Genomic DNA, 17,077 nt, shown 5'->3' with positions numbered 1-17,077 from the left:
GGTACACATAACTTTCAGTCAAATAAAATAGAGGTTAATTATAGCCTAACTAAGAAAACAAGTTGGTTCGGCATAGCAAGTACTGTAAAAAGAACATTAAAAAACGATTCATACGACAAAAAGTTTATTCTTAAACAATTGAACCTACCACAGGTAGAAAAAAAATCGAATTAGGTTTAGGTGGCGCGCATATTATGATGCTTTATACATATATATATATATATGTGCGAATATATATTCAAGGTGTTACAAAAACCCTGTATACTTAACCCGAAACCTAGTGACAGTACAGTAGGTACTCACAAAACTGAACAACTTTTCCCACGGAACATGGGTCATGAAATACAAAATGGTTTTTGGGATATATAGTAGCATATTAGATTAAATATGTTCAAATCTAAAAACGAAAAGATATAATAGCTCGACTGCATTTCAATCAGGGCTCGGAACCGGTTTTTTGTAAAACCCAAAATAGCCCCAATATTTTTAATTATTTTATGCTCTTTACGTAGGACTGAATCATGTATTTAGGTAACAACTTCTTATTATTAGATTGTCAAAAATGAAATAATAAAACCAAAGAACGAAAAAGAACGTAATAATACCGGTATTTTTTGTATGAAGAAAAAACCGGTTCAGAGCCTTGATTTCAACTGCGAAACGACTACAAAATCGCAATGGGGTAGGTGGGCTGAGTTGCGTTCTCGCGCGCGACTCCATACATCTGGCGCGACTTCAAGTATGGAGTCGCGCGCGAGAACGCAACTCATGTGTATCATTCATTAATCTTATTTAGTATTTGCTCAGTCATGGCTGGCTCTAACAAAATATATAATTTATTATAAAATAGACTACTATGGAAAACACTCTAAAAGGTAGCCACCTCCCTACAAGCAATTCTGCCATAAAAAATTTACTACACAAAGCTGCCGTCCTAATAAAATACGCAGTAACTATGTATCAATCTCATATAATATATAGTTATTGCATTATTCGGGTTATTCGCACTAGTTACCACCAATTACCAGTGGTAACTACTGGGATTTTTTTCCCAGTAGTTACCACTAAAATTCAACAACTAATAAAAACAGTATATATACTGTTGTATATACAGGGTGTTTGGTACATCGTTTGCCAAATTAAAACGGCAGATAGCTTGAGTCATTTGCTATGTTCTCATACCTAGAAAAACAAAATTGGCCATGGTATTTTTTTACAACTACGAAAATAAAAATTTGAAATTTAAGTACGAAAAACTGTCATAGAAGGGAAGAATTTTTTTTGCACCAAATTAAACATTTCTAGGCCTGAGAAGATAGCAAATGACTCAACCTATCTGCCGTTTTAATTTGGCAAACGATGTACCAAACACGCTGTATATATTGTACTTTAATAAATAATTATACTTAAGCCGATTAGTGTTTCAGTGAACTGCCTTAAAAGTGATTAAAAATAAAAATAAAAACAGTTTTACCCGTGCAAGTGCAAAAACTAAAATAGTCAATGAGAAATTAACGCTTGAATGAGATTTATCTTATTAATTGTAACTCGAATTAATTATACGGACGAACATACAAATCAGTTAAAAACAAACTATTATTTATCACTTTAAGGCAGTTTACTGGAACACTAATGGACATATCATTATTTATTAAACTACTCTGTATTTATACGATACAATTTATACTGTTTTTATTAGGTTTGAACTTTAACAAAAAGGGTAAAAGGTGGAGAAAAAAATCCCAGTAGTTACCACTGGTAACAGCTTGGTGGTAACTAGTGGGAATAGCCCCTATTTTTCCTTATATTAGGACGGCTGAAAAGTGCCCTATTGCTCTATAGATAGTGGCGCCTATATACCAAAATTTATATAAAACATAGAAATGATAGCGTTTGAAAGTTGTAAAACAGTACTATTTTCTAACGGTACATTAAATGTTGAAGCAGAGTGCCAGAGTTTTGAGAGAAGAACATAAACCGAGTGATGCCGCCTTAATTGCAGATATTAATAATTTTGTACCAAATGAGGTAGTTGATTTCTACTTATATGTAAACCTGTATGAACCTGCATGTACACTATCTTATGAAAATGTATGAATTATGACTGTAAGCAGCTGGTTTATGATTTGCAGATGGAGTTGGACTTTCAGCTCCTCAGATTACATACTTTACATTAATTTGAAGGAAACCTTGTTTTCTGAAATATGTTAAACATAATAAAATACCCAATAGGTATAACTATTAATATTTCACCCTGCAATACATATCTCCATTAGGCACCAAATGAGGAACTATTGGAAGACTTGTAACGTTCTCTAATTTAAGGCATTCAAAATTACTCGTGCAATTAGTTTCGTGTAGCTGATATGCTTGAAGGTGGTCATTGAAACCAATATTAATAAGAACTTTACATAATAAAAAAATGGCTGGCTCTAATTTAAGTATATAAACAATTTTGTAAAATATAACTTCTTGCTCATTGAAAATGGTAAAAATTAAACCAGGCTTAAACATAGTGCCATATTTTGTCACCCAATTTATTCGAATATCACGTATACTAGATCCGTTTACTGTCGCGTTGGTTAATTCAGGAATCATTGTAGTGTTATCAACGCTTCCACATGTAAGTCTGTCAGAGAAACCCTGCCTAGTATGAACTCTTTGTGCAACGTTTAACTGTTGTTTTATCATTAAAGTGAGAGGTATATTGCGTTTAGATGATGTATTATAAGCAGTTTGTTTTAATTGTTTGTGTTTTGCTTCAAATCGCATGCACCAAATGTGCTTTAGAGGTCCTATACGTTTTATAATATGAGGGTAGTGTATCATAAAATGATGTTTAGGCTTTAACGTGTCATTAAAGTATTCGAGATATTGTTCATGGTGTTCTGTTATTAAATATTTGAGATATTCTACTGTTGAACAGTCAATTTCAGACATTAACAAAATATCAATAATTTTTAACAAGTTCAAAAATAAGTTCCAGACTCTGTCATCTTCTGGAACGAGATCTCCAATAAGAAAAGGTAAAATATTAACGAAACAAGACATCTCAGATGCACTCATTTTTAATTTTTTATTTTTTAAATTGTCAATGGTTATTTCCGTTGCGGGCTTTTGATCTAATTCCTTGGCAGAATAATCAAATAATGATAATCGGCTGTTTAAAGTGCTCAAACTAAATAATTTAGTCCTATGAACATAGTGCAATAACATGTTGCATATATCGTAATGACAAACACCTTCAAAAATATCGTGCATGATATCAACTGCCATATTTTCAGTTACATGGTAGGTTGGAAGAGTATTGAAAATACTATCTCCGTATACGCCTGTTCCGGTTGGGTCATTTGAAATTAAATCTTTAGTATAATTGTCTTTGTTTCTCAAAGTACAAACTGACTCAACTGTTTGTTTACACATTACTGACTTGTGAGTTTTACAAATTCTGCAGTAATAATTACTGGAAAATGATTGACTAAATCCTAACAAATAGTTTAAGCCCAAGTTATCGCCAATAATCAAACCAAGGACAAAATATACTTTTTGTGTTTTACTTTCAATTACTATATCAATACCTTCTGTTTCCAAATCTTTCAATTCACTGATAAGTAAATGAAAAAGTGAATCTTTACCAAACTTTTTTAGGGATGTGTTAAACAGTGACGCAACTAGTATATTTTCCAATAATGATAAATACTCCAACGGAAGAGTTGGAAAACTCAAGTATGTGGCTGCGATGGACTGTTTGCCTGAATGGCTGCCTAAAGCATTGCCCGTTTCAAAATCATCAAAATATAAAAAATAAGGGATGAATATTCCACTCCTACCTAAAATTTTCGATTTCCATAGAGATCCTTGAATGAAATTGCTCAGTGGCTTTCCGGTTTGACTCTGTAAATTTTCCATATTTGTTAAAGTTGATTCAAACACGGATGGTAGTTCAAAAAAACATTTAAACAACTCCTTCAGTGACACCATTGTCCCTTTGGCCGTTTTAGTTTGTAATATGTTAGAGCCATTTTGTAAGCATGGTATCACAGAAGAATCTATTATATATTGCTGGGGTTTAATATAACAACCTAATCCTTCAAAGTACTGTAAAAGTTTCCATTCTGTGTCAACTTTTTCAAACGGAGTGGAACATACATCAATTACAGCTTGAATAGAACTGTTGTTTACAGCATCTGACATGTAATGACTTAAAGTCTCACCAATCACTTTAGTTATGTTCTGTGTTATTTCAGTTAAAATGTTTGCTGCCGTAGCCCTGTTTAAATTTGGATTGCTATAAAGGGACAAAGCAAATTGTAATGCTTTGTTTTGTAAATTTTCAATATGGCTGTTATCATAAACGGTTTTTTCATTTGTATCAGCTATGTCGTCTGAACTGGTTAGCTTTGAAACTTGTGAAAAAGCACAATTAGGTAACGTATCATTTCGTAATATTTCTGTTTCACAATTTTCAATACATGTTACTTCAAAGTCATTATTTTGTTCGGATTCATTGTGGAGAATACAACTACTACTCGGCTCACTTGATTCACAATGTGTGTGTGTATGATTTCTTTGTGTTCTAATATTAGTAGCATTATTAGATTGAGATTTACCCCGCTTACAGATATTGTGACTGAGTAGATGTCTCTTATAGCTTTTTATATTTTGAAAGCGTCTGTTGCATGTAGACTGTGCACAACTATATTCAGATAAATTATTATGTTTCAAGTCAAAATGTAAAAACAAACCTTTCAGGGATTTTAACTCGAAATTACAGATAAAGCAATTAAACGTCATTTTCACTAAAGAAACATTGATAGTAACTTACATTAAATCTGCAATTAAAGTGGCAACACTCGGAAATGTATGATCTTGTGGCGTGTGAATTTCATAAAAGTACCGTTGTATGAACATCCACGGCTGAATACTCTCGCGGGGATATTTTATATCAAATACATGAAAGGTTTTGAAGCAAATGTCAACAGCTTTTAAAAGAGACTCCAGCTGGTAAGTGACGTCATCAAAATTGACGTAGAACTCCGTAATATTTTCGACGTCTGGCCCGACGCAAATTACCACTGGTTGGCATGTGAGTCCTTTCTTAAGGTGGATATCCCGACGTGTTGCAAGGCAATTCTGAATGTCACTCTGAGTCTAAAACAAAAAAAAAAGTTTATTACACATTTGACATCAGTGATTCCGAATAAGACAAACCCAAAAATTGGGTTTGCTTCATGGTTTGCCGAATATGCCGATTGAAATATCTACATTTTACAGGTTTAGTATACACAATAAAAAGCGCTTGTGGCCTAGCGGTAAGAGCGTGCGACTTTCAATCTGGAGGTCGCGGGTTCAAAGCCCGGCTCGTCCTAGTGAGTTTTGCGGAACTTACGTACGAAATATCATTTGATATTTAGCAGTCTAGAAAATAATAAAATGTAAACTGTATATTTCTTACAAAAAATATTCAATAGGTACATGCTTGGAGTACTTAGCTTAGGGTAACATTCCATTTCTGACCGCAGCTGCACTACTGGTACTGAACGCGTCGGTGTTATTGTCAATTTACATAGTAAAATGAACAGTAGTGCAGCTGTCGTTGGAAATGGATTGTCACCTTTAATTTATATTTATTTTATATTCTTAGCTAAGACGCTTTTCGGTGAAGAAAAACATCGTGAGGAAACCTGCATACATCTGCGAAGAATTCAAAGGTATATGTGAAGTCGTCAACCCGCATTGGCTAGCGCGGGGACTATAGCCCAAGCCCTCTCGCGCATGAGAGGAGGCCTGTGTCCAGCATTAGGGTAACATTCCATTTCTGACCGCAGCTGCACTACTGGTACTGAACGCGTCGGTGTTATTGTCAATTTACATAGTAAAATAAACAGTAGTGCAGCTGTCGTTGGAAATGGATTGTCACCTTTAATTTATATTTATTTTATATTCTTAGCTAAGACGCTTTTCGGTGAAGAAAAACATCGTGAGGAAACCTGCATACATCTGCGAAGAATTCAAAGGTATATGTGAAGTCGTCAACCCGCATTGGCTAGCGCGGGGACTATAGCCCAAGCCCTCTCGCGCATGAGAGGAGGCCTGTGTCCAGCAGTGGGACGTGTATATGCTGAAATATTTTTTATTATTATAGTATACAAAATAAGGTATTAAATTAAAAATATTTACCTTCACATGCAATATCAAGCTGTCACGTGATTCTAATATGGTCGGTTTGTTATATTTTTTTTGGTCAGCCAAATCCTTTGACGAGCGCTAAAAACAGAAACATTTATAAGCAAAGGGTCAATATATGTAATATAAGTAAATAAATAATATAAAAATCTTAACAAACATTGAGTAAATAACTGTATGATAAAATAGAGACCACGAACTGTGAACTATCTGTGAACCATCGACTTTTTTGAGGTCGATTAATAAACCTATGTTAGGAGAACCAGACATGTGTGACATTTAAAAGAAAATTTGGAGCATTTTGATATTTTCTCGGCACCTGTAAAATTTCTACCACTTTACGAGTTAAAAGTTGAATGTCCTATTCGTCCATTATGTTTTATGGTTTCAATATAACAAATAAAAACTATGTTTTTTTTGTTCCAGTCATGATGGGATGTATGGTGCCATTAATTTTAAAACAAAGAATAATCAATGAAACATCAAACTTAAGCAGTTCTATGGCTCCTGTTTATGGTAAAATCTTGCCAGTGTTTAAATTACTGGTGCCTGTTCCATTGTAGGGATGTTTACTAATTTACAATAAATGTATCAAAACCTATCAGCTATCTTACCTTTTCGTTTTTATCGTTCCTTCTATTATCAGATCTGCCGACAGTCGGGACAAGTTTCCCACAAAGTAGGGACAAAGCAATAAATGTTTTCGTGTCTGAAATTAAATTTAAATTTTATTAGTGAATTTTATTTTATTATAGGTACCTACTTATTAGAGCTTATTATATAATATGGTCATGTAAAACAAAGACGATTATTATGTATAAGATCAGGTAAGGTAAAAGCAACCTAATGTTTTTTCCTGCAGTGGCCCAATTTCTCGATTCATCCACATAAGAGAAATCTATCTCTATCTCGCGATAAAATTTACCAAAGGCAAAATTTACCTTCTTGTGTTGTGTTGTTGAAGAGGATCTTCAAATCTTGAAATACTTTCACGCCAATAAAAGCAGCATTAGCTTTTTCTAAAAACTCTGGAAACTTCACAAACAGTGAGATGCCCCTTTTAGGATGGCTGTATTCAAAGTCCAACTCAATCTGCAAACCATATAAAATATTAAATACTAATCAGTGCTGAAAGATAATATTTGTCACAAAATAGTTAATCCGTTAGCACCACTTGCACCATCCCACTAGTCCGGCGTTAACCGGTTAAACCGTTAACCCAGTGTCAAATTGTACTGGTAATCGTGGTAACTCCAGGTTTTACTTAATTTACCTAATTTAATATCAATTTTGACGTGTAATATGTAATTATATTATAAATAAATGAGTATGAGTAACCGGTTAACCCCGGGTTAGTGATTGGTGCAAGTGGCCCTTAATCGTTTAGGGCCACTTGCACCATCCCGTAACTCAAGGTTATGCGGTTAAAACGTTAACTTAGTCTCAATTTGTACTGGTAAGTCAGGTTTAACCGGTTAACCCGGGGTTAGTAGAATGGTGCAAGTGGCGCTAAATTAACTTTCACAGGAATAACTATTTTACCGCTTTAATAAAAATGTATACTTACAAGCTGAAAGCCAAAACTCTGCTTTAACAAGGGGTATTTCTTTAATATGTCTTGCAAATTTTTGGTGGAGTTTTTGTAATCTGTTTGTATGCGATATTTTCTAGTTTGCAGCCATTTATCTTTTACTTCTTGAAACGGCTCTTTGTTGTACTGAAGCCATATAACGGTTTCCTCGTCTTCTTCAATGTCTGCTGAAGATAATGATGTTTTAGTAAAAAAGTAAAATGCAAAACAACACATGAAAAGTAAATATAAAACACGTAAGAGCAGACAATGTGGCCAAATACTTTGCAACAAATCCTTAGTATAAGGTACTTAATTAAGGGGCCCATATCGGCCTGTCAGTTGGAACAAAAAGTTGACAGCTCCGAACAACTGATAGGCCGATACCGTCCGGCGGACTGGTAATCAGTGGGCCCCTTTAAGATGGGTTGCGACTTAGATATACATTTGGCTACTTTGTCTGCTATCATCCTGAGCAATGAAATCAGGATTTTCCATACATAGTGACCCGATTACATTGATCTTAAGTGTATTTGGTGTTGACTCTGTAAACTAGTACACCAAACGAACACCAAACATTGCCAATCGGGGGAAATAATTCGTGTGTAAGCCAATTTTAGCATGGGTGTAGGTAATGGTGTATTAAAGAAAATACTAAAAGTACCGGGGGGTGGGGGTGAAGCTAACGGGTAGGGGGGGTTTTAAGGTCACTTTTCGTAGTTTTTCGTAAATAACTCTTAAACGGTGGCCCGTAGCAAAAAAAAAATCTATTACATAAGAAATCTACAAAAAACATTCAGTACACTTTTTCGCTAGGATCAATATTTTAAAATGTATTAATAATATATTCGCGCCTTTTTATACACGTACACACACTTATTATACACGTATTATTTCCGCTGTAATTCCTTCGTTTACTGGCCTAAACATGTAAGTAGTTAGGTAGGTACCTGAATGTTCCTGATCAATATTTTCAATTTGAAGTTTTCTTTTCCGGCCAAGAACACCTTCTCGTTTTAATAGTCTCCTTTGATTATTATACCTATCTATCAGTTTTCCTTTGGCAGGTCTATATTTGTTGTTGTATTTCAAACCAGGTATGTAGTATGTCTCCTAAAAACAGACAAAAACGCTGTGACGTAACTATACTCGTAGTTAGCTAACTTCAGTACCACGAGCTTGACATTGATCTGACACTGACATATTCGCTAGCGGTGTGCGTAACTTACTTTCTATGCATCTCACTCGTATTATCAGTGTTGGGCGTAATTAATTACTTGAGTAATTTAATTACTAATTGAATTACATATAATTTAATTGTTTGTAATTTAATTACATAAAATTTAATTTTCTGTGTAGTTTGCAATTGCAATTACATTAATTCGTAATTAAATTACTCAATTACTTTTCGTTAACTTTTTTAATGATTTGCAAAGATGAACAAATTTACTAGGAGTAATTATAAAGAAAAACTTTTTTAAATCCACTCTAACCAGGATAACGTTATAAGAACATATTTTTTTATCTCGGGAATCATCCCTTGAGAGGGTAAAATGTGACAAACCATGTCGAAAGGTACGTTATTGCGGTCTGCGCTTACGTTGCGTAGCACTGCATTAAATAAGGCGTCGATTGCGTTGTCTTCGATTTTGGTCCACCCTCTTGGTACATCACATACATAATGCCTATCTCTATCTACTTACATACATTTTAGCTAAGCGTCTATTACATTTTCAATGAAGCAACACTAATCTAATTATACTTATACAAGATATCCCATAAACCAACGTCAAAACGAAAAGGGCTGATAATAAGGCACATATAATCCATCATTGTGTGTGTGATGCTATACAGCACGACCACGGAAGATTTTGTATAAATTCACGAAAAAGATGCTATCTGGCACGACCACGCTTTATGTTATGTTATAGCAGTCGCTTTCATAAAAAACTAGTGCCTACGCCAATTTCTGGGATTAGTTGCCAAGCGGACCCCAGGCTCCCATGAGCCGTGGCAAAATGCCGGGACAACGCGAGGAGGAAGAAGAAGAAGAGTACGGTTCTATCATCCGATCAGGGTGCTTAGCCAACATGCCAATCGTTAACGTTCCGTAGAGTTGTATATAGTCATCTATCTCTATCACTCTTACATATTAGTGCGATAGGGATACAGAGCTAGCGTTTCGTTGTGGTAGCGCAAGGGATTGGCATGTTGGCTACGCACCCATGCACCCAAGGTGCCTAGCCAAGATATTTTTTTTTGTTTTTAATTTAATAACCAAATCTTAAGGTACAATTTAGATGTTCTGGGGGCCTGGCTAAGTTACCAATCGCCTACACTCCGACAACCGACAACGAAGCGCTTTCTGTCTCTGTCACTGGAATCTTACCTACATATTAGTGCGATAGAGAGACAGAGATAGCGTTTCGTTCTCGTGGCGCAAACGATTGGTATGTTAGCTAGGCCCCCAGAACAGCTAAATTGTACCATTTGTAATACCTAATGATATGGTTATTATCCGGTATCCGGCCAATATTTTAATATCCGGCCGGATACCGGATAGTAACCTACTATTCGGCCGGATACCGGAAAGTAACATTGCGTGATTTCTGAGTAAACAAATTGGATCTAAGAAACAGTTTATTATTTATTATTTTAAAACATTTACTATTATAGTCCCTGGTGTTCACTTAATTATACGGCAAATGATGATGATGGAATTTCCTTTTGCAGAGTTGCTCCTTTTGACTCACAGATTGATTTACGAAGGGGAGCCAATCGAATTTTTGATGCAAAATTTTGACTCAAGGGTCCCCTTGATTTTCCCTTGAGGTCCCCGAAATTTGTAAAAAATAAAGTTTTGCTATTTGGTCAAGTTTGGTATCATTTTCGTGTAACTCAAGGATGCTAAATTAGTTTCTGATATTTAATTTATACGGTTTCATATAAATAATTTGAAAAAAAATGAAAAATATAAACTTTCTATTTTTTTTTCCAAATAAAAGCCGATATTTTTCTTATTATAATATGCACACAAAAAATAAAAATTTCATGAAAAAGCCCTACTATTTCTCGTTATAAAAAGTATACATATGGCAGATTTATTCTACATTAATGTGACCAAAAAAATTTAAATGTAGACCTACTTTCGACTACCCATTGAACAAGATACAACGGTGTGAGCTACAGCTTAGCAATTTATGATGATGAGATCCCTTTTTACTATACATAGTGAGTCCTTAGAACCCTTAGATCATTTTAGGAAGGAGATTCACCTTGATTTTTGATACAGTCGGGATGAAAGGTGGGGTGATTTGTCCCATACAATCATAAATTTACGCAAGCACCTGTTTAGGTTTCTGCAATAAGTTTGATGACATTTTCGAGTAAATCAAAAGATAGAAATCATTTAGGTAATTAAGTATTCAAAATACAAATTAATAATGTCAATATTGACTAATATTTAAATTATTTTCCTCCGTATAGTTACGTCCCTTAAATCGGATTACGTTGTGCACCAAGCATAAGCAATGTTAAAGAGTATTTACAAATATATTAGGCAGTAAAATCTTTTAAATACGAAATAATGTAACTATTAGTCCATTGCTCTTTTTTTCTTTTAATTTACTCGATAATGACACCAAACTTAATGCAGAAACCTAAACAGATGCTTTCATAAATTTATGATTGTATGGGACAAATCATCCCCACCCTTTCAATCACACCGCACCAAAAATCAAGGTGGCTCCCATTCCTAAAATGATCTAAGGGTTTTAAGGACTCACTATGCCTATCTGTGGGTATCTCATCATCATCAAACGCCGTAATTCTCATAGCTGTAACTCATATATTTGTATACTATTCAGTGAGCTGGTGGTCGAAAGTAGGTCTACATTTCATTTTTTTTCTCTATATTTTTAGACATAAATATACCATGTGTATACTTTTTATAACGAGGAATAGTAGGGCTTTTTCATGAAATTTTTATTTTTTGTGTATATATAAAAATAAGAAAAGTTTTGGCATTTTATCGAAAAAAAATAAAATTGAATTTTTTTTTCAAATTATTTATATGAAACCGTTTAAATTAAATATCAGAAATGAATTTAGCATCCTTGATTTACCCGAAAATTATACCAAACTTGCGCACATAGCCAAACAAATTTTTTTACAAATTTCGGAGGGCACCCCCCCTTAAGTCAAAATGTTGCATCAAAAATCCGGTTGGCTCCCCCTCCTAAATCAATCTGTGAGTCAAAAGGAGCAACTCTGCAAAAGGAAATTCCATCATCATCATTTGCCGTATATCACACTTTTATGTCGTGAGCTCCACGGACTATAAAAACCGTTTATTATTTTAAAACAATTTAAACATTCCACTCACTTGCACGCGCACTTATTTCGAACCCAGAAATGAATCCGCGCGATCGTTAACTACGAAACAGGTCAAAACCTGCACAATGCGCACCTGAAGAACCGAAATGTAGGTATAGTTCCGCCGGCCGAATATTCGGATATTCGATACCGGATATTCGGCCGATGGTCAGGCCGAATATCCGGTATCCGGCCAAACAACTCTCCGTTGCATCTCTAGTTATTATTAAATTAAAAACATAAATTGGCATCTTAGCTAGGCACCTTGGGTGCGTAGCCAACATGCCAATCGTTTGCGCTAAGGCAACGAAACGTTATCTCTGTATCTGTATCGCCCTAATATGTAAGAGTGATAGTCTGATAGAGACAGAAAGCGCTTCGTTGTCGGAGCGCAAGCGATTGGCATATTGGCAAGGCCCCCAGAACAGCTAAATTGTACTAAAGATTTGGTTATTAAATTAATACCCCCAGAACGGCGAAATTTGTACCTATGTAATGTACCTAATGATTTGGTTATTAAATTAAAAACAAAAATTGCCATCTTGGCTAGGCACCACGGGCGCGTAATAGCCAACATGCCAATCTTTTGCGCTACGACAACTGTATCTGTCTCTATCGCACTAATATGTAAGAATTGTAAGATTGATAGGTACAGAAAGCAATTTGGATAAAACAAAGAGGGTGACCATAAATGACGTAAATGAGCTGCCTTATATCAGACCTTTTCATTTTAACGCTGGTTTTTGGAACACTTGTATACTCATATTACTTACATGCAATAACTACCTACGAATAATGCGTATAAAAGTAGGTAACCTTTAATTCCGTGGGAATAAAGACTTGAATTGCTTCAGCTATAACCATAAAATCTTCCTTTTTCATGCATTCGTTATGCTTAAGGTACCACTCAACAATACTTTTGGTTAGATGGGATCTAAAAGTAGCGTCGAGCTTCTTGCACGTTTTCAAACGTGCCAAAACTAGTTTACCGTGGTTATTATCGTTCAAAATTGTTGTTATATCGATTTCCTATGAATAAGAATCAGAAAATAAATAAAGACAATATAGTGGATACACAATTAATACCGAGAAAGCTTTGTGGTAACTGCATAACTAAGTTTGTTTACAAAGGTTTCGAATATTTAGTGTTACGTGTGAAAACAACAATTTGTTACTTATACAGTTTAGGATTTTTTAATGCCACCTGTAGGGAACGTACTTGTATACTTACTTCAATATCTCAAAAAAGGCTAAACAGATTTTGATACAATTTAGCTAAGAATCATCTCGATTAAAAAAAGCGGTCCATCCGTTTAGATGTCACAGACAGACACACAAGACACGTGAAATTTTAATTACTTACCCCTCTTTTTGCGTCAGGGGTTTATAAAGACTAACAGACCGATAGACAGACAGACGGACGGATAGACATGACGAAATTATAAGGCTTCCCTATTAAGACCTACGGAACTCTATTAAAGGCTTCGTCACACAGGACACAGGACGCGCCGCTTTTAATACAAAACGCTCACGTCCCGCCCGGAAAACGCGCCTGTGTGACGGAACGTTTAGGCCGCGGACTGGCCCCTATTTCACCAACGTGACAGGTCCGGCAATTGTCGACATCACTGTTACTGACGTCACAGGCCTCCATAGGCTACGGTAACCGCGTACCATCAGATGGGCGGTGTGGTTGTGTGCCACCAACATGTTAATTTAAAAAAAACTCCACTATATCGCCAGTTAATAAGTACTTATTTTGCGAAGCTAATGACAATTGTCACAAGAAATACGACAATTGTCACAACATTCCGGCACAAAACTCATTTGCTGTCAAGAATTACCGAAAGTTCTTTGAAATCTTGTGACAATTGTCATCATTATCATCATAAGCATCGCAAGAGAAATGCCTGTGTTTTGCCGATATAATAAAGTTTTTTTAAATAATACAATGATGGTGACAAACAGGAATACGGCCCGCCCGATGGTAAGCGATAACCGTAGCCCATGGATGCCTGTGACGTCAGCAACAATGAGACTTGTCGAATTGTCGCACCTGTCACGTTGGTGAAATAGGGGCCTGGACGCACGCGGTCCGCAGCCTTAAAATTCGTGTAAACAACAATTTGGACATGTAGTTTTAACCTATTGTAAAGATGGTGTGCACAACCCATGCCCAACAAACTGTAATACCAAAGAGGGGCCGTCGGGCCGTTTCTGGGAATAGGAAATTTAATTAAAGGAACAAAACCAAGCAACCCCTATGGGTTGCAAAACACTTAGAATAATTTAAAATAAAAATAAAATAAATATTACTTATAGGACAATTTTACACAGATCTACCTAGTCCCACAGTAAGCTCAATAAGGCTTGTGTTGTGGGTACTAGACGACGATTTATTTAAAAGATTTTGATGAAATAATCACTTTTTTAGTAATGACAATTAAAATTAAAATAAATAAAAATTCTAAGTCCCAGCCCCTCTTTGCTACAGTCCAACCAAAGAAAGAGTCGCGTCACTCGAATGGTATTGGTCAAAACCGCATGAAAATCCGTGCAATCGTTTTTAAGTTTATCGCGAACATACAGACAGACGCAGCAGAGAACTTTGTTTTATAATATAAATTAGTTAAGTAATGCTCAAACACTTACGCGTGGATTTTTTCCGGATCGAGGGTTCTCGTTACAGCTGGACACACTGGATAAACTGGACGCACGCCCTGATGGACTACACGGCGCTGATATACCATCATTACTCGAATCTATGTCACTTGTTGTTGCCGCTTCCGTTGACGTTTCCTGCAACCATAACCATTTCAGTAAAGAAAGGAAAACTGTGGTTTTAACTAAGAATAATGTGTCATTTCAACAAAAGCACAGCTTTTGATTCAACTACTTAATAAGTAAAGGTTGACAGGTAAGTAAACAATAGGTACGTACGTCTATAACTTTGTAGAGCTGTTCCAACCCAGATTTGAACAAAATTCTGTCTCTTATATTCGGAATGAGTTCCTGTAACTCTTCAGATTTCATACATTTCATTAATTCGAGGGATATATTGTTATCTGAAATATGTTAAGTATTGCACTGTTAACAATAATATCTGGGAGACCGAGCTTTGCTCGGAAAACATTATAAAACTCAAAAACCGGGCAAGTGCGAGTCGGACTCGCGCACGAAGGGTTCCGTACCATAATGCAAAAAACGGCAAAAAAGAAAACGGTCATCCAAGTACTGACTCCGCCCGACGTTGCTTAACCTCAGTCAAAAATCACGTTTGTTGTATGGGAGCCCCACTAAAATCTTTATTTTATTCTGTTTTTAGTATTTGTTGTTATAGCGGCAACAGAAATACATCATCTGTGAAAATTTCAACTGTCTAGCTATCACGGTTCGTGAGATACAGCCTGGTGACAGACGGACGGACGGACAGCGGAGTCTTAGTAATAGGGTCCCGTTTTACCCTTTGGGTACGGAACTCTAAAAATTGAGCGTTTTCGCAGAGATAAGACTAGCTAGACTAGATCGATTTTTCGCCCCCGAAAACCCCCATATACCAAATTTCATTGAAATCGTTAGAGCCGTTTCCGAGATCAACGAAATATAAAAATAAATAAATAACAATAATTGCTCGTTTAAAGGTACAAGATTCATGAGATAAAACAACACAGAAATTTACCGTGAAGCAATTTAAACAAGATGGCGACCGACAAGCTCGCTTTCATAAGTAATAGTTCAAATTATATATTATACTAATGTTTTAAAAGCATTTTCCAATAAAAAGACACGCCAACATTGGTTACCTAATTTCTAACACTAAAAAAAACGAAAATAATCCGACAACGAAAATAACAAACACGTACCTTCGAAGCGTTTAATGGTTTCCGCGGAAATGCCCCATTCATGCAAATATACGAGACCTTAAAAAATAAAAACCCTATTACCTTCTTAATTTATAACAATTAGAGTTAATTACATAACAATCATAATGTGTTCTTACCCACCAATGTTTAAATCCATTATTCCCGTCATAATGTATCACTAGTTACATGTACACATCGCTGCACGAATTCGGATAAACTGGCGGTCGCCGATGGCCGGACTGGCCGGTGGGGCGGAGGCGCGGGGGCGGGGGTTGCGCAAGCGTCGCCTCCGTCGTCACCCGTTCGCGCGCACGAGTTTCGAATAAAGGTTTCCATACACGCAACGCATGGCGTGTCAGCGCACACTTTCTATTGGTACCTATTGGAGTAAATTTAATGAGATAGTAATGGCACTATTACTGGGCTTTAAAAGGGAATAATAAGATAACTATTGAAATAAAAAAAATGTGGGTTATTTGTGTAATATTACTCGTTAGGTAGCGGTTTAGGTATTAATATTTAGAATTGAAATTGTGATTTTAAATTGCAGACCCATAAGTAAAAAAACGACAGAAGCGTTTAATGGTCCAATCATAATGTATCGAGTACCGCCACGGTCTTTGACATGTGATGAATACCTACACATTTTTAGGGTTCCGTAGCCAAATGGCAAAAAACGGAATCCTTATGGATTCGTCATGTCTGTCTGTCTGTCTGTCTGTCCGTATGTTTGTTCTTTTCTAAAACAAATATTTTTTCTACCTATCCAGCGATATGGAAATTTTATGTTAAGATATCTTTGCATGCTATATTAAGATATAGACGGTCAAGCAAATCTTGTCAGTAGAAAAAGGCGCGAAATTCAAATTTTCTATGAGACGATATCCCTACGCGCCTACATTTTTCAAATTTGCCGCCTTTTTCTACTGACAAGATCTGCTTGAGCAAGTATACAAACCAATATCGCAAAATTCTTATATGAACATACTACAAACAGCATCTTAAAATACAAACGGCATCTTAAAAGAGAAACAGATATCTCTTACTCGCTCTCACTTATGGATGCGACGCACCAAGGTCGCGG

General features: G+C 35.8%; 3 protein-coding genes across 20 annotated transcripts in view; 1 reads left to right on the top strand and 2 right to left on the bottom strand.

Moving 5' to 3' along the window:
• Positions 1–17,077, bottom strand: part of LOC134665706 (CUGBP Elav-like family member 1) — a 385,067-nt gene that overhangs the window by 39,000 nt on the left and 328,990 nt on the right. The gene's annotated exons all lie outside the window — the stretch shown is intronic.
• The window catches only part of LOC134665897 (mesoderm induction early response protein 1), a 242,434-nt gene that overhangs the window by 85,157 nt on the left and 140,200 nt on the right, over positions 1–17,077 (top strand). The window lies entirely within an intron of this gene.
• Positions 108–16,214, bottom strand: LOC134664811 (uncharacterized). 3 transcript variants are annotated; one of them, XM_063521552.1, is made up of 11 exons: positions 16,135–16,214; positions 15,994–16,050; positions 15,071–15,195; positions 14,783–14,929; positions 12,947–13,159; positions 8,707–8,869; positions 7,754–7,944; positions 7,128–7,278; positions 6,801–6,895; positions 6,181–6,267; positions 108–5,151 (listed from the first exon to the last, which is right to left on the bottom strand). In XM_063521552.1, exons 1-11 carry the CDS (start codon positions 16,160–16,162, stop codon positions 4,822–4,824), a joined length of 1,587 nt encoding a protein of 528 aa, XP_063377622.1. In that variant the 5' UTR covers positions 16,163–16,214; the 3' UTR covers positions 108–4,821. The 3 variants fall into 3 exon arrangements, with proteins under 3 accessions (XP_063377622.1, XP_063377627.1, XP_063377633.1); XM_063521557.1 differs by having other exon boundaries at positions 7,754–7,941; XM_063521563.1 differs by lacking the exon at positions 12,947–13,159.

The sequence above is a fragment of the Cydia fagiglandana genome, chromosome 1, assembly GCF_963556715.1.
Source record: "Cydia fagiglandana chromosome 1, ilCydFagi1.1, whole genome shotgun sequence".
In the NCBI taxonomy this organism is placed as follows: domain Eukaryota; kingdom Metazoa; phylum Arthropoda; class Insecta; order Lepidoptera; family Tortricidae; genus Cydia; species Cydia fagiglandana.
This window is presented reverse-complemented; position numbering and strand designations above follow the sequence as displayed.

Coding starts and splice junctions, on each gene's coding strand:
- LOC134664811 (XM_063521552.1), bottom strand. CDS start 16,162: ATGACGGGAATAATGGATTTAAACATTG. Junction 7,945..8,706: donor TATTGATCAGGAACATTCAG/GTACCTACCTAA, acceptor CATTATCTTCAG/CAGACATTGAAGAAGACGAG. Junction 6,268..6,800: donor GGAACGATAAAAACGAAAAG/GTAAGATAGCTG, acceptor TTCTGTTTTTAG/CGCTCGTCAAAGGATTTGGC.